Genomic DNA, 27,877 nt, shown 5'->3' with positions numbered 1-27,877 from the left:
ATATTATTCCTCCCACCTCCTCTTAAATCCACCCCACAGCAACTGAAGACCAAGAATTTAACAAGATGGGGGCTTGTTTACAGCTTAGTCCAATATATTGGAGGCAATTTAACTTAAGATTGCAAGAAAAGTCTGCTGGGTCATGCAAGCAACCTATCTAGTAGTCCACCATCCTGTTCTCACAGTGGCCAACTAGAAGCTTGTGCGAAACTCACAAACAGCATCATTGATGGCCTTGTCCTGAATTCCCTGGTCCTGAATGGGGTCACTGTGCCCCTGAAGGACCAGGTGCGCAGCCTGGGAGTCATTTTGGACTCACAGCTGTCCATGGAGGCGCAGGTCAATTCTGTGTCCAGGGCGGCTGTCTATCAGCTCCATCTGGTACGCAGGGTGAGACAATACCTGCCTGCAGACTGTCTCACTAGAGTGGTGCATGCAGTCTAGTTATCTCCCGCTTGGACTACTGCAATGCGCTCTATGTGGGGCTACCTTAGAAGGTGACCCGGAAACTGCAATTAATCCAGAATGCGGCAGCTAGACTAGTGACTGGGAGCGGCCGCCGGGACCACATAACACCGGTCCTGAGAGATCTACACTGGCTCCCAGTACGTTTCCGAGCACAATTCAAAGTGTTGGTACTGACCTTTAAAGCCCTAAACGGCCTCGGTCCTGTATACCTGAAGGAGCGTCTCCACCCCCATCATTCAGCCCGGACACTGAGATCCAGCACCGAGGGCCTTCTGGCGGTTCCCTCATGGCGAGAGGTGAGGTTGCAGGGAACCAGGCAGAGGGCCTTCTCAGTAGTGGCACCCGCCCTGTGGAACGCCCTCCCAGCAGATGTCAAGACAATAAGCAATTATTTTACTTTTAGAAGACAACTGTTTAGGGAAGTTTTTAATGTTTGATGCTGTACTGTTTTTAATATTCGGTTGGAAGCCGCCCAGAGTGGCTGGGGAAACCCAGCCAGATGGGCAGGGTATAAATAATAAATTATTATTATTATTATTATTATTATTATTATTATTATTATTATTATTATTATCATCATCATCATCATCATCATCATCAATGAATTTCTCTAGTCCTCTTCTAAAGCCATCTAAGAGGTTGGTGGCCTTCAGCCGTGAGTTCCATAGTTCAACTTAAGTTCTTCAACAGTGCAGAGTTAAACTATGGAACTCTCTGCCACAGGAGGCAGACATGACCACCCAACTAGATAGCTTTAGAAAAAAAACTGGACAAATTCATGGAGGAGAGGGCTATCGATGGCTATTAGCCAGGATGGCTGTGCTCTGCCATGCTTCTGAATCCCAGTTGCTCAAAACCACAGGAAGGGAGAGCCCCTCCTGTTCTTGGGTCCTGCTTGCTGGCTTCTAGTTGGTCACTGGACGTTGGCCCAGATGGGCCACTGGCCTGATCCAGCAGGCTCTTCTTATGGCCCTGTGTTAGCTTGCCCCCCATTGCCAGCCTGGGGGGGGGCAGGCAGCTGCTGCAGAACGCAGCCCCCTCACCTTTCCTCCTGGAGCTCCTCCCGATACTTCCCCGCCAGCTCTTGCTGCAGCGCCTCCTTCTCCAGGACTTGCTTCTCCTCCAGCCTCTGCAGCTGCTCGTGGAAGCCGCCCTCCATCTCTGCTTTCTCTTCCTGCACGACCTGCACCATGGCTCTCATTTTCTCTTCCAGCCGGACCCTGGCGTGGACCAGCTCTTCCCGCTCACGGCCGAAACCCTCGCGGGCCTCCTGCAACCTGGCCTGCAGCTCCTCCTGGTGCTGGAACTTCAGCTGGTCCACCAGGCTGGCCTTCTCCTCCAAGGACGCCTGCAGGCTGCCCGTCTCCGCCTTCTGCTGGGAGTCGGCCTCCTGCCACTCTTGCCTGAGCCTCCCCAGCTCCTCCTGGAGCTCAGACACCTGGGCTTGCAGCCGGTCAACCTGCTCTTCCAAGGCCTGCCTTTCCTGGGCGTGATGCTGCTGCAGGATCTCTTGCTCCTGGCCGCAGCGAGTCTTGCTCTCCTCCAGCTGCTTCTGATAATGGCACAGCTGGAGGGAGGGAGAAAGAGAGAGAGGGAGAAAGAGAAAGAGAGAGAAAAGAGCATAATCAAAAAATGAATGTTGGAAATGTAAATATCTTTATTGCTTGTATCTATTGATCTGATTTAATAAATGACATCTGACAGATGGTTAAAAGAGTCTGCTTTCTTTCTATAGGGCTAATCAGTGTCACCTACAAGTCTACATATTGTTTACCCTTGTTGTATTATTTTTATTCAGTCCATGACTAGTTGAATATGCAGAGCTAGCCCAATTATCCAAAAAATGAAAGATTTAAGTCTAAACAAGTATTTATTGCAAAATGGGAAGTTTTCAAAACATATCTTAAAAACAACTGTTGCAATATGAACTTGGGAGCTGCCTTTGAAAAAACTTCTGCAGTTGTATTACGTAAGAAACATGGAAATAGGAGAATAATACTTTATTATAAAGTGAACAGACAGGTTTATGCATCAAGTTTGTAAATATCAAACAAAATTTGGAGAAGACGGGAAGTTAGTTGTACTTTAAGAATATTTATTGTCAGAAAACATGTCCCCCCCCTTTTTGTTATTGTTGTTTAGTTTGTATTTTGTGTAATAAGTGACGTAAATTTTCTTTCATTTTTTAAATAAATAAGGATAAATGGAAAAAGTGCTGTTTGAAAACCAAGGCGCGACTTCCGATGGGCCGCAGGAGCTTCCTGCACTCAATCAGAAATCACGAAAGCCGCATCGGATGTCCAGCTTCCAAAAAACGTTCGCAAACCAGAACGCTCACTTCTGGGCTTGTGGCATCCGGGAGCTGATTTGTTCAGGAGCCAAGCCGTTCGACAACCAAGGTGCCACTGTATTCAGAAACTGCGGAGACAGCGCTCAGCCATCGCACAGTTTGGAAAGCGATAGGAAAATGCATTGACAAGTATGGGATGACTAATGGGAAGACACGTGAGCAGCTGACAAGCAAATCGGGATGAACGCAGCGTGCCTGCTCAATTGTCGCTTAACTAACCTGCAAGCAAATCAGAAGGATTTGCTCCATAAAATCAGGAGATAAACCTAATTTTCAGGCGAGCTTTGGGCAAGAAAATCAGGTTGGCTGCTCAATAAAGATCTCATCTGGAGGGAAGTCTGGAATACTGTTTGCAGTTCTGCCTCGCGTGTTTTCATGTTAACGGACAATTAAAAAGGAGGCTTTGCACAAATCATGACAGGCAGCGGAATGAAAGTGAAAGTGGGGTGGCTATAAACAGCACTCCAGGGTCCCACCACCACAATGGGCCTGGACCAACCCCTTCAGAAGTGTCCCAAGCAAACACCACGAAGGCCTTTGATGAAGACCCTGCTCTTCAAGGGGGGCGGGCGGTTGAAGAGGTCAGCTTACCCTGTTCTGAAGCTCCTCCTGCAAGCTGCAGAGGTCCTGTTGGTGCTGATCTTTCAATTGCTCGATAGCCATTTCGGCTTCTATGCTCATATTTAGTGGGTTGCAGTCTTCAGAATCAGGCGCTAAAATGCAAAATCAGCAAGAGAGAAATGCAGGCGTTCTTGGTTTTCTACACAACGTTTGCCTTTAAAGGGGACAACAGGCCGCTAGTTAACTTTCAGCAGCTTTCCATTTTCTTCAGAATCTATTCCCAGCCCCATCGGGAGATGCCTGGGATTGAACCTGGGACGACCTGCATTCCAAACCAATGCTCTGAAACTGATCTACGACCCTTCGCCACATCCTGGCTCCCAGGGGAGAGCTCTTCTCTTGCTTCTGATCGGGCGATGCACCCTCTCAACCCAAGCTAACCTTTATCCAGAATGCGGCAGCTAGACTGGTGACTGGGAGCGGCCACCGAGACCACATAACACCGGTCTTGAAAGATCTACATTGGCTCCCAGTACGTTTCCGAGCACAATTCAAAGAGTTGGTGCTGACCTTTAAAGCCCTAAATGGCCTCGGTCCAGTATACCTGAAGGAGCGTCTCCACCTCCATCATTCTGCCCGGACACTGAGGTCCAGCACCGAGGGCCTTCTGGCAGTTCCCTCGTTGCGAGAAGCCAAGTTGCAGGGAACTAGGCAGAGGGCCTTCTCGGTGGTGGTGCCTGCCCTGTGGAACACCCTCCCAACAGATGTCAAAGAGGAAAACAACTACCAGACTTTTAGAAGACATCTGAAGGCAGCCCTGTTCAGGGAGGCTTTTAATGTTTAATAGATTATTGTGTTTTATTCTTCTGTTGGAAGCCACCCAGAGTGGCTGGGGAGACCCGGCCAGATGGGGGGGGATATAAATAATAAATTATTATTATTATTATTATTATTATTACTCTATTACTTTATTATCTCCCTCCTAGCAAGGCTTCTATTTTGCTGGCTCTAGATTATCTCTGGCATTTACACGCCATTCAATATTCAGGATGTCTATGGAACAACTGTGAACATCTACAGGATGATGGCTCTGAGGCCCCCGAGGACAGTTAAACCAAACCCCCTCCTCTCCCCACAGACACACGCGGGAGCTGATCATCATTTTACCTTGAGAGCTATCGTCCAGCTCCTCGTAGAGAGAGGCATTCAGAGGCAGCCGGACAACTCTGCCTTGACCCTGGTACTCTTCCAGCTGAGACTGAAGCTCGTCGATTTGGTCTTGGAGTTCCTGGGCACAGCAGAACAGATGCAAACAGATGTTGCGGCGCTACAGCCAAACTCAGGGCACACAAACGCAGGACTTCAAAGGCAATCTCTTACTTACCCTGCACTGCCGTTCATATGTATTCTTCATCTGCATCAGCCGCTCCTCCTGGAGGAAGAACTCTGCGCTGCCAGGATCGAGATCCCCATACTAGAGGCAAAGAACACTTCATCACCACCCTCTTCCTCCGCAACAGTGGTCCCCAAATCTTTTTGGGCCACCGCCCTGTTGGGTCAGCAACTTGGGCCACTGTTTACCATTGGTAAGAGTTCTCCCAAAAGTCCTGAATGGGAGAATCTCAGTAAACAGGATTTGCACCTCTCACGGAGGTCTGAAAGGATTTCTGGAGGACCTAAGAGGTCCTCCAAGGAGTTTGCCAACACAGCAATTGCTAATATAGCTGTGCTTCACACTCCAACACAGGCATCAGTCACACAGGCTAAGCACACAACTGTGACTAAGCCACAACAACAGGTTGTGAGACGCAACACTGTTTTAGCCAACAGAGCAAAAGCTCTGGTCCCCTGGAAAATTGGCGCACAAAAGCCTAAACTGGAAAATCCAGTCTCAGAGAGTGCCACAGCAGGAAAGTCGTATCATGTTTATGACAACTGTTTGTTTACTTCTCTCAATGATGCTTTTGCATTTGCAGCTTTTTTGATTCAGAATTCAGGGGAGATGTTAGCATTCAATTCTGTCCACTGCCCAGCTGCATGCGAGACAGGATAATTGTTTACTGTTTAGATGTGTGACTGCTGTACTTTCCCACACAGGAGAACGGATGTAAACTGATCTCCTGTCATGTGATGTACTATGTTCTCTCTCCCCCCCCCCCACTTCTGACTGAGAGTGATGGCCTACGCACTTTTCCATCGCTCTCTGGAAGCGAAAGGAAAGTCCGATGCTGTAAAGAAAAATATTGCATAGGAACCTGGAATGTAAGAACCATGAATAGAGGTAAGCTGGATGTGGTCAAAAATGAGATGACAAGAATAAATATCGACATCCTGGGCATCAGTGAACTAAAATGGAAGGGAATGGGTGAATTCAGTTCGGGTGACTATCATATCTACTACTGTGGGCAAGAATCCTGTAGAAGAAATGGAGTGGCCCTCATAGTCAACAAAAGAGTGGCAAAAGCTGTAATGGGATGCAATCTCAAAAATGACAGAATGATCTCGATACGAATCCAAGGCAGACCTTTTAACATCACAGTAATCCAAGTTTATGCACCAACTACCGGTGCTGAAGAAAGTGAAATTGACCAATTCTATGAAGACCTACAACACCTTCTAGAAATGACACCAAAGAAGGATGTTCTTCTCATTACAGGGGATTGGAATGCTAAAGTAGGGAATCAAGAGATAAAAGGAACAACTGGCAAGTTTGGCCTTGGAGTTCAAAATGAAGCAGGGCAAAGGCTAATAGAGTTCTGTCAAGAGAACAAGCTGGTCATCACAAACACACTCTTCCAACAACACAAGAGACGACTCTACACATGGATATCACCAAATGGGCAGCATCGAAATCAGATTGATTATATTCTCTGCAGCCAAAGATGGAGAAGCTCTATACAATCAGCAAAAACAAGACCTGGAGCTGACTGTAACTCAGATCATCAGCTTCTTATAGCAAAATTCCAGCTTAAACTGAAGAAAGTAGGAAAAACCACTGGGCCAGTAAGATACAATCTGAATCAAATCCCTTATGAATACACAGTGGAAGTGAGGAACAGGTTTAAGGATTTAGATTTGGTGGACAGAGTGCCTGAAGAACTATGGATGGAGGCTCGTAACATTATACAGGAGGCAGCAACGAAAACCATCCCAAGGAAAAGGAAATGCAAGAAGGCAAAATGGCTGTCCAACGAGGCCTTACAAATAGCGGAGGAGAGGAGGCAAGCAAAATGCAAGGGAGATAGGGAAAGATACAGGAAACTGAATGCAGATTTCCAAAAAACAGCAAGGAGAGATAAGAGGGTCTTCTTAAATGAGCAATGCAAAGAAATAGAGGAAAACAATAGAATGGGGAAAACCAGAGATCTGTTCAAGAAAATTGGAGATATGAAAGGAACATTTCGTACAAAGATTACCATAATCAAGGACAAAAGTGGTAAGGACCTAACAGAAGCAGAAGACATCAAGAAGAGGTGGCAAGAATACACAGAGGAATTATACCAGAAAGATATGGAGGTCTCGTACACCCCAGGTAGTGTGTTTGCTGACCTTGAGCCAGACATCTTGGAGAGTGAAGTCAAATGGGCCTTAGAAAGCACTGCTAATAACAAAGCCAGTGGAAGTGATGATATTCCAGCTGAACTATTTAAAATTTTAAAAGATGATGCTGTTAAGGTGCTACACCCAATATGCCAGCAAGTTTGGAAAACTCAGCAATGGCCAGAGGATTGGAGAAGATCAGTCTACGTCCCAATTCCAAAGAAGGGCAGTGCCAAAGAATGCTCCAACTACCGCACAATTGCGCTCATTTCACACGCTAGCAAGGTCATGCTTAAAATTCTACAAGGCAGGCTTAGGCAGTATGTGGACCGAGAACTCCCAGAAGTGCAAGCTGGATTTCGAAAGGGCAGAGGAACCAGAGACCAAATAGCAAACATGCGCTGGATTATGGAGAAAGCTAGAGAGTTCCAGAAAAACGTCTACTTCTGCTTCATTGACTATGCAAAAGCCTTTGACTGTGTCGACCACAGCAAACTATGGCAAGTTCTTAAAGAAATGGGAGTGCCTGATCACCTCATCTGTCTCCTGAGAAATCTCTATGTGGGACAAGAAGCTACAGTTAGAACTGGATATGGAACAACTGATTGGTTCAAAATTGGGAAAGGAGTACGACAAGGTTGTATATTGTCTCCCTGCTTATTTAACTTATATGCAGAATTCATCATGCGAAAGGCTGGACTAGATGAATCCCAAGCAGGAATTAAGATTGCCGGAAGAAATATCAACAACCTCAGATATGCAGATGACACAACCTTGATGGCAGAAAGTGAGGAGGAATTAAAGAACCTTTTAATGAGGGTGAAAGAGGAGAGCGCAAAATATGGTCTGAAGCTCAACATCAAAAAAACCAAGATCATGGCCACTGGTCCCATCACCTCCTGGCAAATAGAAGGGGAAGAAATGGAGGCAGTGAGAGATTTTACTTTCTTGGGCTCCTTGATCACTGCAGATGGTGACAGCAGTCACGAAATTAAAAGACGCCTGCTTCTTGGGAGAAAAGCAATGACAAACCTAGACAGCATCTTAAAAAGCAGAGACATCACCTTGCCGACGAAGGTCCGTATAGTTAAAGCTATGGTTTTCCCAGTAGTGATGTATGGAAGTGAGAGCTGGACCATAAAGAAGGCTGATCGCCGAAGAATTGATGCTTTTGAATTATGGTGCTGGAGGAGACCCTTGAGAGTCCCATGGACTGCTAGAAGATCAAACCTATCAATTCTTAAGGAAATCAGCCCTGAGTGCTCCCTGGAAGGACAGATCGTGAAGCTGAGGCTCCAATACTTTGGCCACCTCATGAGAAGAGAAGAATCCTTGGAAAAGACCCTGATGTTGGGAAAGATTGAGGGCACTAGGAGAAGGGGACGACAGAGGACAAGATGGTTGGACAGTGTTCTCGAAGCTACGAACATGAGTTTGACCAAACTACGGGAGGCAGTGCAAGACAGGAGTGCCTGGCGTGCTATGGTCCATGGGGTCACGAAGAGTCGGACACGACTAAACGACTAAACAACAACAACAACAGCCACAACTATTTACTGTCTTCTTTATCGGAGCCAGTGGCAGCAAAGAATCTAGGGCTTTACACCCCTATATTCTAACACAGCCTACCTTCTCCGCTAGGACGTTCTCCCAGTTCTTCTGCAGTTTGCTGATGGTGCCCTGGCATTTCAGTAGCTTCTCTCCGGTTTCCTGGAGTTCGTTCTCCAAGCGGCTGTTCTCCTAGGGAAAAGCCAAAGGAAAGAAAGAGGTCGGGAGCCGTATTGCAAATCGGTAAACAGAACAGGGCAGGTTTTCTAGGTAGGTGACGAAGGCAACCAACCCTAAGAGCCTGATTCAATGACTGTGCCCTTTTAAAATGGGATTATTTTATTGCGGGTGTTAATAAATAATAATAATAATAATAATAATAATAATAATAATAATAATAATAATACATTTTTATTTATACCCCGTCCTCCCCAATCAAAACCAGGTTCAGGGCGGCTAACACCAATAAAATTACAATAAGACATAAAAGAAAAGAAAACAATTAAAATCGGCATTTAATTATCAGCATTTATAGTTTTGTTTTGGTTGTGGGTTTTTTGTGTGTGCGAAACTGGTGTTTATTCCTGTAAACTACTTAGAAAGCTATTTTGGTTGTTGTTTAGTCATTTAGTCGTGTCCGACGTTTCGTGACCCCATGGACCATAGCATTTTGGTAGTAAGATCAATCGATCAATCAATCAATCGATCAATCAATCAATCAATCAATCAAGGAGTGAGCTCGGGGGCAAGCAGCTGCCTCTCAACCTAACCTACTTTGCGAGGCTGTTGTGGGGATTAAAATGAGGAGGGTGAGAGAACCGTCTGAGCTTCTTGAGCTCCTTGGAGGAAAAAAAAAGGTGGGATATAAATGCAACAAATATGATTGGCCTCTGTCTGTCCTGCAAGGCAATGGAGTGCTCCTCTGGGGGTGAAGTTAAACCGCTGTGTTAGCAGCACCGAAGTGACCTCCCTGGCGTGCTAGCCTGGGCAGTGTGTCTGGAGGTCCTGGGCTGCCCAGATGACAAGACCTCCATCTTGACCTCACTGATGTGGTCCAAAGGAAAGCAGAGCAAGATGTTTGGCCCCGGCTTGGCTGCAGGAGTTGCCACAAGGAGTCATACAAGGCTCCAGCCCAACTGCCTTAGGGACTCCAACCCAGATTTGTGTGGGGTTTACTCCTTAACCTTTTCCCTAACCTATCCCATAAGGCAGCAGAGGTTTAGGATCAGAGTTCTCCTTCTCCTAGATGGGCTCCCACCTGCACCTAATGCTATCTTTAGCCGTCTCGAGCACAGTTTCTTTCCTTAAATGGAAATTCTGGACTTCGAAGTCATTTTCTTTTATTTGTTTATTGTTCTGTATTGTATTGTGCTTATTAGTGTTTTAATTCATGTGGAGTGTCTTATCTGAGTTGATACAGCAACCGAGAAATTTAGTTGTTCACGCAAGGAGACAATGACAATAAAGATTTATCCTATCCTATCCTCTCCATCTTTCCAAAAAGGTAAAGGGACCCCTGACCATTAGGTCCAGTCGTGACCAACTCTGGGGTTGCGCGCTCATCTCGCATTATTGGCCGAGGGAGGCGGCGTACAGCTTCCAGGTCATGTGGCCAGCATGACTAAGCCGCTTCTGGCAAACCAGAGCAGCACACGGAAACGCCGTTTACCTTCCCACTGTAGCGGTTCCTATTTATCTACTTGCATTTTGACGTGCTTTCGAACTGCTAGGTTGGCAGGAGCTGGGACCAAGCAACAGGAGTTCACCCCGTCGCAGGGATTCGAACTGTCGACCTTCTGATCAGCAAGCCCTAGGCTCAGTGGTTTAACCCACAGCGCCACCTGGGTCCCTCTCCATCTTTCTATCAGTGCTATTTCTCCAGCTTATAATGGCAGATGCTCTACCACCCAACTACCTCCCGAACTCTCCTCTAACTCTGGTAACCTACTTTTAACCAGCATCTTGGGAGTAGGTTTGCAGCTTCTTGGTTACAAATGCAGACGCAAAAAAGGACATGAGTGCCCATAGTCAGTGCTATTTTTCTATATAAAGAGAGAGAGAGAGAGAGATGCTGGAACTCACCATGAATGCCTCCCTCTTTCTCTTAGAATGGCAAAGGTGCCCACCTGAGAGATGCCCAAGTTCTGGAGAGTTCCAGTTGGAAAAAAGCCCTTGGGAGCTTGGATTACAGGACCCACTGCCTTTATTGAGATTGAGGAATGTGGGTTGGCCAGGCACCGTGGCTCCTGTGAAGCCTCATCTCAGACGCCCTTCCCGCTCACCTTCAGCGTCAGAGCCAGGCAGTCCCGCAAGTCGTTCTCCTCGGTCCTCAGCTTCGCCATCTCCTGCTCCAGGTCGGCCTGCTGCTTGCTGGCTTGCTGCTGGATCTGCTCGCGCTCTCTCTGCAGCTCGCTCTTGAGCGCTGCCACCCTCTCCTTGTACTCATCTTCCAGCTTGCTGCACACACAGATCGAGAGAGGTTGCTCAGGATCAAGCCCTCGGCTCACCAGGGACCAGTAGCCTGGTTCCTGAAGTTTAACTTGTTCGGTTTCTGTTAATTGGTTCTCATGGGAAACTTACAGATTCTTGCTTCACACAATTAACTCAAGGCAGTGTCAATTTACTCTTGGCAGAAAGCCAAGGTCTGCCTGACCTGGAAACTACTCTCTGATTGGTTAACGACCAGCACTGAACTCTGTTATCTAGGAATGCTAGCACAGTTGTTTCTTGTTGGGTGTTAAGTGTAGGAGTGCTTTGTGTGGTTGGAGAGAGAGAGACAGAGAGGATTTATTTTGCTTTGCTTTGTATGCAGAAACTCTGCTGGTTTTATTTTCTTTTAATAAATACTGTAAATAGTTATTCTGCATCTAGCCGACTAGTCATTTCCACCTCAACTAGCTTCTGCACTGTGCAGGAAAACTCTGCTACGTTTGGGCTAAAGCCACTAGAGCTATGCCTGACACTTCAAAATTCTAAGATAACTGGAGTCTCCTTTCTTGTCATTTGACTCCATCGGCTTGGCTCCTGCCCTCGGGAGCAGCGGGAAACAAGCTCGCTCCACACCTCCCATGCGGCAGCCCTTCAGATATTTGAAGACGGCTCTCGTGTCACCTCTCTGTCTCCTCTTCTTCAGGCTAAACACACAGAGTTCCCACCCTCTCCCACGGACATTCTGAGCATGTGCAAAAAGCAGATCAGGAACGGGACCAGCCCAGTCAAGCTGCCCATCATCTATGGCCCTCCAGTTGCCCAGCCTGGCCAGTTTCTGCTTCTATGTTCCCAAGAGGTCTTAGGGACCCTTAAGTGACTGAGATGCTGTGAACGGAGAAGGGAAATCCCGAGAAGGGGGCAAGCTACCTTAGGTTGTATTCGTTTTGGCGCTCGATGGCAGAGTGCCGCTCATCCACCTCGGAGGTCATGAACAGTTTCCATTTCTCCGCCTTCTCCAAGTCCAAACGGAGCTTCTCCTTCTCTCGGGCTTCTTGGTCCGCTTGCTCCCTAGTGAAGGGAAAGAAGCTCTGCATTATCAGACATGCCTGCCTGACCCCAGCTAGGCCTGTGTTAGTGGCGAAGAGTTCGAAGAGTGTCTCAAGGCAAATATAAAAGAACTAGTATCTTGAAGCCCGTTAAATTAACGGGTGCTAGAACATGCAATTCCCCCCGCCCATTCCCCCCTCTCTCCCCCTCCCTTCTTTTCTCCACCCACACGTGCCGGGACTCTCCTGGGCTGCCACCAGCGCTGCTCCTCTGTCGCTGCTCCGCCTCCTCCTCCTCCGCTGCTGCGGTCCATGCCTAGGCAGGGGAGGGGGGAAGGTAGGGGCGGCCAGGGCCCTCTTTCCTTCCTGCCCTCCCCCTGGGCTCGAGCCTGCTTTTGCGAAGGGTTAGTGGGGAAGGATGAGCAGCATCCCTCCGCTGCCACCGGCTTCTTGCTGAATGCAGCGGAGGCACAGGGTAGCAGAGGAGATGCTTCACGGAGCAGGGAAAGAGGGGCGGGCGGCGGGCGGCTGCCACCCGCCCCTCCTTCCCTGCTCCCTGTCAAACATCTCCTCCCCCCCCCGGGCTGCTCTTCCTCCCCCCCCATGCGCTGTCCCCGCTTCTGTCTGCCTCTGACCCTGCACCATGAGGGAAACGGTAGGCAGAGGGGTGGGGTGGGGGAGAGAGAGCGCGTGTGCGTGACGCCCGCTTGCTGCTGATCGTCGGGGGGGGGAGCGTAGGAGAGAAAAAAAGGGGGGAAAGCAGCCTCCTTCTCCTCGCCTTTCCCAACCCACCCAGAGCTGAGCCCGCCACACGCCAGGTGGGGGGAGGGGTTGGGATGCGGCGATGGGGTGGGGGTGGGGAACGGCGGCGGCGGCGGGGACACGAATGCCCCGGCGGTGGCGGGGAACGCGCGCTCGTGTCTCAATCCCTCACGGTCCCTTCCCCTCGCGCCATTAATCGGGAGGCGAGGCGCGGAACGGCAGTTTGGAGGGGAAGCCGTTGAGGGAGAGAGAACCGCATTCCGCCCGCCCCCCCCGGCTCTGTGTGCGTCCAGTCTCTGCGTCCAATCCCTGTGTCCCTGGGGCACATGCTCAGTAGCGCGGAAAACGGGACACACAGAATCTGGATGCAGAGACACAGGGACTTTATTATATAGGATGTGGTATAAATACCAACAATTGGGAAACACTGGCCTGAGAGCGCTCTAATTGAAGAACAGTCATAGGCTTTGAAGACACTCGGACTCAGGACGCAAGGTAGAAACGTGCTAAGAGGAGAACACACTTGGCAAATCCACACCTGCCCAGAAACCAATGTCCCCACTGTGGAAGGATGTGTGGATCCAGAATTGGCCTCCACAGTCACTTACGGACTCCCTGTTAAAACTGTGTTTATGGAAGACAATCTTACTCGGCTACAAGGGATCGCCAAAGAAAAAATGGCAAAGAGACTGAACTGCGGATCAGGAAACTCCGGGTTCAAGCCTCGCCTCTTTCACAAACTCACAAGGGACACAGACGCATCACAACAACAAGAACTACATCAACAACAACAACAACTTTATTATTTGTACCCCACCCACCTGACTGGGAAAGGAGTACGACAAGGTTGTATATTGTCTCCCTGCTTATTTAACTTATATGCAGAATTCATCATGCGAAAGGCTGGACTAGATGAATCCCAAGCCGGAATTAAGATTGCCGGAAGAAATATCAACAACCTCAGATATGCAGATGACACAACCTTGATGGCAGAAAGTGAGGAGGAATTAAAGAACCTTTTAATGAGGGTGAAAGAGGAGAGCACAAAATATGGTCTGAAGCTCAACATCAAAAAAACCAAGATCATGGCCACTGGTCCCATCACCTCCTGGCAGATAGAAGGGGAAGAAATGGAGGCAGTGAGAGATTTTATTTTCTTGGGCTCCTTGATCACTGCAGATGGTGACAGCAGTCACGAAATTAAAAGACGCCTGCTTCTTGGGAGAAAAGCAATGACAAAGATAGACAGCATCTTAAAAAGCAGAGACATCACCTTGCCGACAAAGGTCCGTATAGTTAAAGCTATGGTTTTCCCAGTAGCGATGTATGGAAGTGAGAGCTGGACCATAAAGAAGGCTGATCGCCGAAGAATTGATGCTTTTGAATTATGGTGCTGGAGGAGACTCTTGAGAGTCCCATGGACTGCAAGAAGATCAAACCTATCCATTCTTAAGGAAATCAGCCCTGAGTGCTCCCTGGAAGGACAGGTCGTGAAGCTGAGGCTCCAATACTTTGTCCACCTCATGAGAAGAGAAGAATCCTTGGAAAAGACCCTGATGTTGGGAAAGATGGAGGGCACTAGGAGAAGGGGACGACAGAGAACGAGATGGTTGGACAGTGTTCTCCAAGCTACAAACATGAGTTTGACCAAACTGCGGGAGGCAGTGCAAGACAGGAGTGCCTGGCGTGCTATGGTCCATGGGGTCACGAAGAGTCGGACACGACTAAACGACTAAACAACAACAACACCTGACTGGGTTGCCCCAGCCACAATACAATGAAAACACCTGGCTTCCCCCAAGGGAATCTGGCCATGGTAGTTTGCCAAGGGTTCTGGGAACTGCAGCTTCTGTAAACTTTTAAAGACTTTTGCTTAAATTGCCTTCAAGCGCAGGCAGTCTAGAGCAAAGGCACTTGCTTTTTGAGAGTCTCCCTCTGATCGCTTATCTGCATTGGATTATGAAAATCTTGGAATAAGCAGAGATGGCAAAACTGACGGCGTCGATAAGAGATACAAAATTAGAATCTTTTAAAGTAGAGTGGAAGCCCTTTCTAGTCTACATAAAAAGTTATTTCCCATCTGCAAAGACCACAGTAGGGTTTGAAGTGTAAGGAAATTGCAGAATATATTAAGAAACATGTTAGAGAGAATGAAATTAGAAAAGGCGGGACCGATTTTGTATGTCATTTGAGTCATAAATTTCAACACTGGGTGAGTGGAAAGTCATTAGCTTTGTTGAATTGGAATATAGTTGTTGAGTAACAAATGTAACTTTCTATATGGAAAAAAGAACATTATTATTATTATTATTATTATTATTATTATTATTATTATTATTATTTCAAAAAGGCATGCCATTTGCATATGGGATCTCACTTGCACAGCAGAAATTCCCCTGCTTGTCCTCTCCCCGTATGCCCACCCCCAGTTCTGCTCTGGAGACTTGGGGGAAACCCCAGACAAGACTGGGGAGACACAGGCGGGAGGAGAGGAAGGAGAATTTCCATGGCAAAAGGGGGGAAGCCTTGAATGAACGGGACAACTTTGCTGGATAGCTTGGTTGGTAGAGCGTGAGACTCTTAATCGCAGGGTTGTGGGTTTGAGCCCCACATTGGGCAAAAAGATTCTTGCATTGACCAGAAGGCCCCTTCCCACTCTACAATTCTTTGATGCTATCTGAAAATTTGGGTAACAATCCAGAAACATAAAAAAAGCCCACATATTTCTTATTCAAAAATTACAAACTTACATTAAATGTCGGATCTCTGTTTTGAAGCTGGCCAGCACAGCCTGGTATATTCCGTTCTTTGAAATGAGAAGCTCATTTTCCAGGGCGAGAGTCAATTCCGTCAGGTTAATTCTTCCGTCCAGGTTGAAATCCAAGGCCTGCCAGACAGCAAGAGGAAAGAATTCCCCATCAATTAAAAAGCTGTATCTTCTTTTGGCTGTTTAGCTTTTGGGTTTCCAACCAGTTATCTTTGGTGTTATATAGTGATCTAAAATAAAATGTGAAAATGCCAAGGCAGCCGTCGCCACATTGAATTTACCGTTTTGGCTTACCTTCCAAGTCCTGGACTGCAGAATCCAGGACCGGCAGCTGTGTGACACCGGAAGTTGCGTCGACGTAACTTCCGGTGCCGCTTTGCCCTTCTATGGGCACCAAAAATGGCCGCCGGCGGCTTCAAAAGTCACTTGCATGCATGTCAGGAAGTGCGTCGACGCAACTTCCAGTGTCGCTCCACCCATCTATGGGCACCAAAAATGGCCGCCGCCGACACCGGAAGTCGCGTCTATGCACTTCCGGACATGCGTAGATGTGACTTTTGAAGCCAGTGGCGGCCATTTTTGGTGCCCATAGAAGGGCAAATCGGAAAGAAAAAAATGGCCACCGGCAGGAGAAAATAACGGAGAAAAACGGGAGATGAAGTGATACAGGGGACCACCGGGAAAAGGTAAGTAAAAACGGGGGTTTCCCGGGGAAAACGGGGTGCTTGGCAGATCAGGGAGGCTTTTAATGTTTAATAGATTACTGTGTTTTATTTTTCTGTTGGAAGCCGCCCAGTGTGGCTGGGGAAACCCAGCCAGATGGGCGGGGTATAAATAATAAATTATTATTATTATTATTATTAGTAGTAGTAGTAGTAGTAGTATTACTATGTGTTTTGGATGTGCCGCGGTGGCCGAGAGGCAGTAGAAGCGCTTACCTTCAGGATCTCATGGCTGTTCTCAATTCCTTCTTCCTGCCAGGCGTCAAGGATCTGCTCTACCTCAGCATAGCCCATTCCGTCATCCAAGTTGGAGAAAACGCGGAAGCCGATGGTGCTTGTCATTGCCGAAGGCGTGGTGGTCCGCCTCCCGCATTCATCAAAGGACTGAGAATGGGAGAGAGAGAGAGAGAGAACCACAGGAATGTAGAGCAGGAAGGGATCTCAAGAGTCATCTAGTCCAGCCCCCTGCAATCATCGGTTGTGCTGAAATTCCAGTGCACAAAATTCTGCCCCACCTAGAAAATTAGCATGTCAGGGTGAAGGCTGGTCTGGAATCCTTCTTCCTAACATGCTAGATATCTCAATGAATTGTTTTTGATGGGAGAGACGTAGCAGAGGTATAACTTTAATATTTCCTGAAAACCACTTGGATGTTTTACTGCAATCAAGCGGTACATATATTCTGGGTTTCTTTTTTAAAAAAACAACAACACCACACCAAACAATTCTGCTCGGTGTGGTAGTTTTTCTGCCTCTCTCATGACACTAGACCTCAGCAACACCAAATGAATGTTGGGAGATTCAGGAGAGACAAAAGCAAGTATTTCTTCACCCAGCTCACTATTAAACAACACCAACAACAGCAACTTATTATTTATATGCTGCCCATTGGACCTGGGTTGCCCCAGCTGCTCTGGGCGACTTCCAACACACTAAAATGGTATTCGCTCCCACAACAGGAAGTGACGGCCGCCAGCCTGGATGGCTTTAAAAGATTAGAGAAAGTCACGGAGGCTATGAATGGTGTTTTATACTGTTTATACGGTTTATGCTGCACTTAGAATCATAGAATCATAGAGTTGGAAGAGACCACAAGGGCCATCCAGTCCAACCCCCTGCTGAGCAGGAAACACCATCAAAGCATTCTTGACATATGCCTGTCAAGCCTCTGCTTGAAGACCCCCAAAGGAGGAGACTCCACCACACTCCTTGGTAGCAAATTCCACTGCCGAACAGCTCTTACTGTCAGGAAGTTCTTCCTAATGTTCTGTAATGTTGTAATGTTCTGTTCTGTTATTGCTAATTATGGTGTTTTGGGATTCATGGTGCTTTGTATGGTGCTTTGGGATTCATTTGAATGAAAAGCAGCATAGAAACACAATCAAATCCAACTGATTTTAGAGCATTGGGGTGGGAGGGGAGTGCATTTGAGGTGTCTCACCTGCATGGAGAGATGGCGCTTGAGTTGCCTGTAGGGGGTCGAAGCCGAAGGTGGGAGAGGCTTCCCGATTTTGAAGAAGCCGTAGAAGAAGTCTTCGATGCTCATTGTTCCGTCGTGCTCGAGGTTGCGGAAGACGTCCTCTGCCACCTGAGAGGGATCAAAATACACCCTCAGATAGAGCAGGAAAAGGGGAGAACCACTATATCTGCAGCCAGAATCGAGAAGAAGGGGAAAGTGCTCAGGACGGGTACCTGCATGTCAACATTCTGCAAGCCGTACTGTTTGCAAATGGAGACCAGCTTCTTCCTGCTGAGATGCCCGTCTCTGGAGATGCCTAGGCTCTCGCAGACCTCGTGCAGCTTCTCCTCTATCCAGTCTTGAGTGGGGGAGATGTTCGGGGAGGCATTCGGGTCGTCGGGATTCCAGAATCTCAATTGACCTTAAAAGTGGGGGGGGGGGGAGAATAAGCTTGTATTGAAAAAGAAACAAAGTTAAGAAAAAAGTACTAGTCGCTCAAAGCAGAAGGTAAATCCACGAGGGAGATTCGTAACGGCTTGATCTACTGAAATCAATGTTGCCGGATGAAGAAAAGCATGTTTTATCGGGAGCCTAAATGAAAGCATCGTTGGTGCCCGTAGAACATCTTTGGTGGGAAGGGCATCCCAGGAGCAGGATGTGCAAGTTCTGACTTGCATCGGAGACCAATCCAAATAGGTGCTGGCTTTTATATCTTCAGAAGCATCACTGCCATTTTTTTTTTTTTGCCTCAGTAGGCCTCCCTGCAAACAGAGGTCTTTTACTCCAGGCCTACTCAGTTTTGCAAAACTGGTGCCCTCCAGTCGGCTGGGATTTGTAGTCCAAAACATTTGGACCAGGTTGGCGAAGGTTGCGCTAATTTAATTAGTTTGCAAAGCGCTTCTGCCATCACCCTGAGACTATAATGAAGTGCAGGCTGAAGCTCTGCCATGTCCTCTCCCAAAAACATGCTTTAATTTTCTTCTCTCTTTTCGGGGAGTTCTGGAGAACATGAAGGCTCACTCACAGCCTATACAGTTTTATAGTTCTAGTGTGGATTCCACCCCTCCCCAAGGAGATTAACATCACTACCTTGATATGAAAGGAAGGAAGAAAAGAAAGTATCTGTTTGTCTAGTAACAACTGAATTGATTCTAATATGTTTCTCTTCCACCCTCCCTTGTTCAGAGAGAGAGGAAGCTGGGGCTGAACTGGGCACTGGAGCATGATTCTGAGCTTTGCACTCCAGCATCCCTTGCGAGTTTGCAAAAGAAATTCTGGGGAGCGTGTGGTGAAGCCGCTCAAGGCAGCTAATGTCTTGGGACAGATCGGACCTCTCCATAAAAATTTATATAGCAAGCGTTAGTATGCAGGAGCACCCCAAGAGCATGTTGGGAAATAAAGGATGATGTGGGAGGGGGGGTGATTGTGTGTGTGTGAGAGAGAGGCAGGGGGCAGAAACAAGGTGGAGAAGAAAGTAAAGGCAAATGAATGAATAAATACAATTTGAGGGCAAGGCGACTTCTGGGTTGGCGAGAGGTTCCTATCCCTGTAGGAATGCTGGAACTCAATTTAAATGGCAAACCCAGCAGAAACGTTGGCATTCTGATCCGAAATCCCACATTTTGAAACGGCCCGTTTTCAAGGCAGAGTGTGTGTGCTAGCTGCCCATTTTGCAGCTCCGATTTGAAAGCGCAAGAACACTAAAAAAGCATTCATTTCTCATTCTATAGCTGCCCTCCCTAGAGTCCATTATACTTAAAACATTTATTTGTATTTATCAATTTAGGAGGAGGAAAACACCTTGTCCCTAACTCCATGAATTAGGACAAGATCCGCAGAGGGGCTGCCGCCCTCCTCTCTTACCTTCGGCCTCATACTCCTCGCTGTCTTGGGATCTCCAGTGCTAAGAGAGAGAGAGAGAGAGAGAGAGAGAGAGAGAGAGAGAGAGAGAGAGAGAGAGAGAGAGAGAGAAACAGAAATCAGCTTCCTCCGATAAATGCAGGTGTGGACAGTGTAAAGGACGGGAAAACCCCATTGTTAGGCTTCCCCAAACTTCGGCCCTCTAGATGTTTTGGACTACAATTCCCATCTTCCCCAACAACTGGTCCTGTTAGCTAGGGATCATGGGAGTTGTAGGCCAAAACATCTGGAGAGCTGCAGTTTGGAGATGCTTGGCCCAGAGCAACAAAACCAACCAAGAGTCTGATTTTGGCACCTTAGGTTTTTTGCAGAAGATTTTTGGCAGAAGATGTTTTACAAGCCAGACAGGCAGTGCCAGATTTATGTATAAGCTAAACTTACGTATAACCTATAGCTATAGCTTAGGGCCCCACTCTCATGGGGCCCCCCAAAAATTTTTAGTGGGGGGGGGGGGAAACTGGAGATAAATTTCCAAAATATATATAAAAAAATAAAATTAAACCTACATACAGCAACCGTGTTTTGTGTTGTGTAGGCTCCTATGATGTACATCATGGGCCCCGCCTGCTAGCCTGCTCCCTCAAATATCACTGGTTTGCTCATTTCTATATATACAGTGGTACCTTGGTTCTCAAACTTAAGCCGTTCTGGAAGTCTGTTCCAAAACCAAAGCGTTCCAAAACTAAGGTGTGCTTTCCCATAGGAAGTAATGCAAATAAATTACCATATAGCATATATTCAACACAAAAACCAGCCACAATTTGTTGCTGACAAAGGACAGCCGGACATATACAGGGCCCCATTACCTTCAGTAGCTGAGGGCCTCATCCAACCTAAATCCGGCCCTGCAGACAGGTATTATGTGCTTAGGTGGCTGCCTCCATGTATTTGACAGCTCCAGGCCACAAAAAAATTCTATCCCAACTCTGGGAGTGACTACCCTTTTTTGTGGTCTGGTCTACCTTGCAGGGGGAGTTGAAACAATGGCTGAAATCAGAGTTCCAAGTGCTTGAAACATGCCTCCCTCCCCGCACGATCACACGCTGTTTGCAGCAACTTGGAGCCTCTTTTCCGCTGTGTTGGCAGGGGGTTGGACTAGATGACCCTTGGGTACCCCTTTCCAGCTCTATGACTCTATGACTCTTCTGGAAAATGGGCAGAGGTAGAGGCCTCAAAACCTCCCTGCACATAGCCACATGGATTTACCCAGTGATGAGCAGCTCCCAGGGCAGGCTGAGGAGGAGAAACCCCTTGCCTATATCTAGGTAAAGGGACCCCTGACCATTGGGTCCAGTCGTGACCGACTCTGGGGTTGCGCGCTCATCTCGCATTATTGGCCAAGGGAGCCGGCGTATAGCTTCCAGGTCATGTGGCCACCATGACAAAGCCACTTCTGGCGAACCAGAGCAGCACATGGAAACGCCGTTTACCTTCCCACTGTAGCGGTTCCTATTTATCTACTTGCATTTTGACGTGCTTTCGAACTGCTAGGTTGGGACCGAGCAACAGGAGCTCACCCCGTCACAGAGATTCGAACCGCTGACCTTCTGATCAGCAAGCCCTAGGCTCAGTGGTTTAACCCACAGCGCCACCTGGGTCCCATTGCCTATATCTAGGAAGCCAGAATAGGTGTCATTCCAAGGACACACCGGCTTGCTTCTCTCTCCTCCGGCTAAACATCTGTCTTTCCATGCAGAACACTTTTTAGCTACTGTAGGAATCAGGCAGCGGAGGCTCCTCCCATCTCTCCAAGCGCCAGACGATGATAATTGGCTGGTTTATTTTTGAAACATGAATCAAAGCAGTTCATACGCGTTCTTGAAATGATACAACATCCCCTTTCCTCCACTGGGAGATGCAGCCCCTCAGCCGCTCATGAAACAATTCACTCCTTATTTATACAAAGCTGGGGGGGGGGGGGAGGACAACAATCCAGGCTCAAGCTTCCAAAAGGGTGGAATTGGCCGTTAATGTTCTGTCATTTAAAAAAAGATGTTCTTTTTTTTTTTTAAATTGCATTCATGTGACGGATGCATTTGAAAGCAGAGCCACCGAGCGCTCGGCAAAAACTGGCGTCATGAAAATGTAATGCTGCTCGTTCAGATTACGGCTAAAAATGCCATTAATCTACTGGAGTAGCCATGGAAACTGGATTAGGTCACTCTAATTTTCAGAACTCCTGTTGCATGCTTGGGCTCCATAATCTGAAAGATTGGTAAATGGGGGGGGGGGTTGAGGGAAACCCCAAACTCAAATAGGGAAGTAGAAAGGCGTTGGGCTGAGATCACTGCAGGTAAAGTGTTCGGAACAGCAAACAGGAAAATCAGAAGTTGCTTTATTTTTATTAATTTATTCAATTTATACGCCACCCTATACCTGGAAGTCTCAGGGCCACAACATATAAAATCAATCCAAAAGCAATAACCCAATAACCTCCCCCACCCAAAAGAAGCCACATTCTAAAAGGGTGTTGGGTGTCAACAGGATCAAGCAAAGGCCTGTTTAAAAAGGAACGTGTTTGCCTGGTGTATAATGAAGGCGCAAGGTAAACCTCCCTGGGGAGAGCATTCCACAGACGGGGAGCCACTGTAGAGAAGGCCCCGTTCTCGTGTTGCCACCCTCTAGAGGAGGCAGCACACGAAGCAGAAGGGCCTCAGATGATGCTCTCAGGGACCGGGTAGGTTCATATGGGAAGAGGTAGTCCTTGATGTATTGCGGTCCTGAGCCATTTAAGGCTTTATAGGTCAAAACCAGCACTTTGAATTGGACCCGGAAACTAATTGGTAGCCAGTGCTGTCGGACCAGGATCAGTGTAATATGCTCAAACCCTCTTGCTCCAGTGAGCTGAATTCTGCACCAGCTGAAGTTTCCGAACTGTCTTCAGAGGCAGCCCTCGCAGAGTGTTTGTTGTGGGGGAGGAAGGGAAAGGAGAATGTTAGCGGCTTTGAGACTCCTTCCAGTAGTGATAAAACGGGATATCAAATCCAAACTCCTCCTCTTCTTCTACAATGCACTAAAATATGTGGGTGTGTAGAATTTAAAAGAGCAGATGATTCAGCTGGTTTTCTCCTACAGCAGTTTATTCTAAGGCGCTGCTCTGAAATATGTGTGTGTGTATGTGGCTGTGTATGGTTTACAGTGGAACCTCGGTTTATGAACACCTTGGTTTACGAATTTCAGTTTACGAACGCCGCGGACCCATCTGGAACGGATTAATTCACTTTCCATTACTTTCAATGGGAAAGTTCGCTTCAGTTTATGAACGCTTCAGTTTATGAACAGACTTCCGGAACCAATTACACCCATGCTTCGGGTTAAGTACGCTTCAGGTTGAGTACTCCGTGGACCCGTCTGGAACGGATTAATCCACTTTCCATTACTTTCAATGGGAAAGTTCGCTTCAGTTTATGAACGCTTCAGTTTAAGTACTCCGTGGACAGTCTGGAACGGATTAATCCACTTTCAATTACTTTCAATGGGAAAGTTCGCTTCAGTTTATGAACACTTCAGTTTAAGTACTCCGCGGACTGTCTGGAACATATTAATCCACTTTCAATTACTTTCAATAGGAAAGTTCGCTTTAGTTTATGAACGCTTCAGTTTATGAACAGACTTCCGGAACTAATTACACCCATGCTTCGGGTTAAGTACGCTTCAGGTTGAGTACTCCGCGGACCGTCTGGAACGGATTAATTCACTTTCAATTACTTTCAATGGAAAAGTTCGCTTCAGTTTATGAACGCTTCAGTTTATGAACAGACTTCCGGAACCAATTGTGTTCATAAACCGAGGTACCACTGTATATGGATTTGCAATAGTAGCAATGCATAACAAGCAACTTAGGAAGCTGCCGTGGACAGATCCAGACCACTGGGTCCGTCTAGCTCAGTATTGCCTACACTGACTGGCAGCAGCTCAGGGGCTTCAGACAAGGAATCTCTCCTGGTCCTTCTTGGAGGAGATGGGGATTGAAACAGGGACGTTTTGCATGGCAAATAGTTGCTCTCAGGGCTGTCTTTAGCACATGCACCGCCGGGGTGCAAAGATCCGCCCAGCGCTCCCAAATTTAGTTTAGCTATCCCCAGATTAACCTTTTTTGGAGCTTTTTTGGGAGGCGGGGAAGCCAAAGTTGTTGCTTTTGTTTCCTGACTCATCAGGGATATTTGACACTACGGAGTAACAGAGCGACGGAGGAGGGAGGCGGGGACTTTTGCTCCATTGCTTTTCACTGCTGCCGATCGAGAATTCGGCACCCAGGTGCCTCGCACCCCTTGCACCCCCGGGTAAAGATGCTCTGCCACTCAGCAAACCATTTAAAATGGTTTGACAAGCAACAATTTCTGAAAAATTAGAGTGCGCATATGAATGTATTATCACAGTTTGTGTTTGTGTGTGTGTGTGTGTGTCACTTTTATTACAAATGCTATAGTATGTTTCCAAATAAACCCTGTGGGGTGTAGCCCAGTTTCTTAGAATTCCCTCCCCAGATCAGATTCTTTGTCCTCTAACCTTAGGAGGATGCAACTGTTGAAAGTTTAGGGAAAGGGAACACAGCGGAGACTAATAATAATAATAATAATAATAATAATAATAATAATAATAAACACCTTACAAATAGCCACAAAAGTTTTAAGGAGAATTAGGGGGGGAACCGGGGGACAGCAGGAGAGAAATACAAAAAAAACACCTGTGAGGCCTTTTTGCACAATGTTTCTCCGCCCCCTACCACAAAAAAGGCCATTTTCAAAGAAAGCTGCAAAAACACCCCGAAAATCCGCACCAACTTGCAGGAAGATCATGTGAGCACCTGGCAACTTTGGTTTAATTCTGACGGCCAATTGTCAGGAGCAGAGCTGGCCATGGTGATCCAGTTGCTTATGCAAGCTTCCGCTCTAAGCCCGCTCAGATTAAAGGCCCCCCCATTGTATCCAGACACCAACTTCCTCTGCTGGCTTAGCTCCTCTGCATGCGCGCGCGCGCGCACACACGCACACACGCACACACACACAAGCTTCTTCATTACCATAGCCCAAGCTCAAGACAAGAGCCCATTGTGAAGAGGAGGCAAATGAGGTGAGGGGGTCAAGCCACCCCCAAAATAGCACCCCAGAAGGCAAGCCGGCAGCCAGGAGACAAAAGGGGGTACTTCCAGGGGCTCCGTTGTCACTCCAGGTATCCTGGCCCAGATGGCCGTTGTTCTGCAGCTGGATGAAGGTCACGCGCATTACTTGCTCAGCCGCCCTGGATTCCAGGAGCGCATTATTTCAATAGACGCACAGCCCAGCCCTTGCTGCCTTGAAGAACAGATGGCCCCCTAAGTTGCACAATGACCAGACTCAAGACCCATGGAAGCATCTGCAGTTCGGCATTCTCGCCCAGAGAAATCTCCTTGCCCTCCCAGCTCCCACCCAGCCATCTGCTGCCATAAGACGGACCTTTTCTTCCCTCCAGGAATATATATTGTCAATTAAAAGCGGCCGGGGTGGTGCTGGGGAGCTCACCCCTAACGGGCTTTGTCTTGCAGCACAAACACACAGGTTTTTTGGGGCCAACCTGTGATAAATCTAGAGCCCGGTTATCAGTATGAGTTGCAGGCCTGAAGGCACTTGCGCTCGGCTGTTCCTCTTTACTCTTGCTGGGCTGTGCAAATTTGCTTTTGTTTATTTGCTTTTACATCGCGGCGCTTATATGCTGCTTGCTTGCAATAAAACCTCTAAGTGGCTTACAAAGAAACCCACTGATGTGAAAATGATCGGTAAGAGAGAGCTGAAAGCAAGTATTTAAAAATATTCCAAAAGACTGGAATCAGTAGTGAGCAAAAGTGATTGAAAAGACATGCCAGAATTCTATAGGTGTGGAAGGCTTGCAACATCAAGTTTCAAGCAGACAGCAAAAAGAAAACAAGTTTCAAGCAGACAACAAAAAGAGTATAGTTAAGTTAGTAGGTAAAAGGTAAAGATAAAGGGGCCCCTGACCATCAGGTCCAGTTGTGTCCGACTCTGGGGTTGCGCACTCATCTCGCTCTATAGGCCGAGGGAGCCAGCGTTTGTCCGCAGACAGCTTCCGGGTCATGTGGCCAGCATGACAAAGCTGCTTCTGGTGAACCGGAGCAGCGCACGGAAACGCCGTTTAGCTTCCCGCCAGAGCGGTCCCTATTTATCTACTTGCACTTTGATGTGCTTTCGAACTGCTAGGTGGGCAGGAGCTGGGACCGAGCAACGGGAGCTCACCCCGTCGTGGGGATTCGAACCACCGACCTTCTGATCGGCAAGCCCTAGGCTCTGTGGTTTAACCCACAGCGCCACCTGGGTCCATAAGTTAGTAGGTAAGGAGCTCCAAAATGTGGGTGTTGCCACACTAAAATATTGATTTCTTAAATGTGCAAAATTTTATTGATTTAATGTCTTTGTTAGGTTTTATATATTCTACGTTGCACACCACTTTAGCGTCAAATATATATATATATGAATAAGCTTATAAATTTTATTTAACATTAAATAATAACAATACTCAGTGAATCTTCACTGGTGCACATTGGCCTTTTTGGATCACAGTGTCCTCCTTTTGTGGGGAAAAGGGGACTATTTGGCTAAACTGGATCAACATTCAAGGCTCGGCATTTTGCAACCTCCAGAAAAACCAGGAGCTTCACATCAAGTCCTTGGGAGTGTGGGGCACAGAACAGCATAAGCCGGCCACTGGGCAGTGCTGGGCAGCCTGGTTGCAAAATGCTCATGGCTTGCTTTCACCTCCCTCTCCCCGACTGCTGAAGCCTATCTGTGGAACTGCATGCCGGTTGGTTTTCAGGCAGTATAAAAATACGTACAAAATTCATTACCACCATGTTTGGCCAGGCCCAGCAGCTTATATGTTCCATCCACACGCATCAAGTCACATCAACCCTCCAGAATTAGAGGCCGTGTACCGCTGGATGCTGGCGGTAAAGAGCAGCAGCTCTTGCATCATGCCTGGAAGCTGACCACTGTTGGAGTCAGAACACTGGGCTACATTGACTTTGCATCCAGCTCTTGCCTTCTTATCAGCTGTGCCGCTGCGTAGCTTGGCCCATCCAGAAGGTGGCATGCAGCACATCCTCTTAAGACTGGAGGCTGTTTTGAAAGCGGAGTAACAATTCCGTGCCATATGGAGTGGACCACCAGCCCCCAGGACCACCATCCTTGGATAGCTGCCACAGACAACAGAAGAGTGTGGTACCCGGGTCCAGAAAATGCTTTGCCTGAGACCCCCCCCTCCTGGAGGCCGTAAGTGGCACAGGTTGGATGTAATAGTGAGGATGAAGTCATCAGGATGAAAGTCTGGGAGATAATCAGCCAATCCCCCCTTCTTGGAGCAGGCCTATGGCTTTGTTTGCACATTACACTGGACCCAGGTACAAGCTGTTTCTACAGATCTACAAACGTCCGTGTGAAAGACTGTGGAACTCTTGATGTGTTCAGCTCAGTATTGTGTCCAAGAGATATGAAGCTCGTTGAACATTACATGCAAACAGCAGCAATATTAAGAGATCAAAATGTTGAACTTTTTATAGACATTTCCCAGGATTTCAGGCAGGTATCTCTACCCGTCCTACCTGATGATGCTGAGGATGGTCAGAGGAGCTGCTCCAACATTCCTGCTCAATATCTCTTCCCAAGGACCTGCCCACCCAAATTCTGGAGACAGCACCTGCCTGCATATTTCTAAATACAGTAGATTATTAGAACCCCATGGAATGCTCTCCCATCAGATGACAAGGTGATAAATAACTATACAACTTTTAGAAGACATGGGAAGGCAGCCCTTTATAGGAAAGTTTTAAATGTTTTGTGTTTTATTACGTTGGAAGCTGTCCAGAGTGGCTGGGGCAACCTATTTAGATGGGCAGGGTACAAATAATAAAATAATAATAAAAGCAAAAACCAGTTCTCAACAGACTCTCTCCTCCAAAGGGCGCTTATCTCTCCCAATCCTCCATCACTCACAGAAGGGGGATCAGCACATTTTCAGCTGCTTTGTCTAAAAACTGCCAAATGAAATCTGGGGAGGAAGAAGCAGAGGGACCTTTCGACGATGTATTGATGAGATCTCATTAGGCACTTAATAAATCCTCGCCGGGCAAAAGGGGGAATCGCTTGGCACCAGCCGGCTCGGGATGGAGGAGGAAAGTGGCAGCCAACCAATTCCCTTAATTGACTGGCCCTGTTAATTGACTAACCTTTTACACCCATTTTTACAACTAACAGAGAGAGGAATAAAATTCAGAGCGCAGGGCTCCCGGCCTGAGGATCCCTCTGGGAGACGCCT

The 27,877-nt window shown here is 47.4% G+C and overlaps 1 protein-coding gene across 11 annotated transcripts in view; it reads right to left on the bottom strand.

Moving 5' to 3' along the window:
- Positions 1 to 27,877, bottom strand: part of NIN (ninein) — a 108,295-nt gene that overhangs the window by 29,846 nt on the left and 50,572 nt on the right. For all 11 annotated transcript variants that reach the window (XM_060270695.2, XM_060270705.2, XM_060270714.2 and 8 more), the window contains exons 6-17: positions 19,517 to 19,556; positions 17,887 to 18,074; positions 17,636 to 17,782; positions 16,411 to 16,578; positions 15,456 to 15,592; positions 11,825 to 11,965; positions 10,750 to 10,924; positions 8,549 to 8,659; positions 4,764 to 4,853; positions 4,547 to 4,667; positions 3,410 to 3,531; positions 1,512 to 2,035 (exon numbers count right to left, since the gene is read on the bottom strand). In XM_060270695.2, coding sequence (XP_060126678.2) covers positions 1,512 to 2,035; positions 3,410 to 3,531; positions 4,547 to 4,667; positions 4,764 to 4,853; positions 8,549 to 8,659; positions 10,750 to 10,924; positions 11,825 to 11,965; positions 15,456 to 15,592; positions 16,411 to 16,578; positions 17,636 to 17,782; positions 17,887 to 18,074; positions 19,517 to 19,556 — 1,964 coding nt within the window. The remainder of the gene's footprint in view (positions 1 to 1,511; positions 2,036 to 3,409; positions 3,532 to 4,546; positions 4,668 to 4,763; positions 4,854 to 8,548; positions 8,660 to 10,749; positions 10,925 to 11,824; positions 11,966 to 15,455; positions 15,593 to 16,410; positions 16,579 to 17,635; positions 17,783 to 17,886; positions 18,075 to 19,516; positions 19,557 to 27,877) is intronic.

The sequence above is a fragment of the Zootoca vivipara genome, chromosome 1 (assembly GCF_965207765.1).
Source record: "Zootoca vivipara chromosome 1, rZooViv2.hap1.1, whole genome shotgun sequence".
NCBI lineage: Eukaryota > Metazoa > Chordata > Lepidosauria > Squamata > Lacertidae > Zootoca > Zootoca vivipara.
The sequence above is the reverse complement of the archived record's forward strand: the minus strand, read 5'-3'. Positions and strand labels throughout refer to the sequence as shown.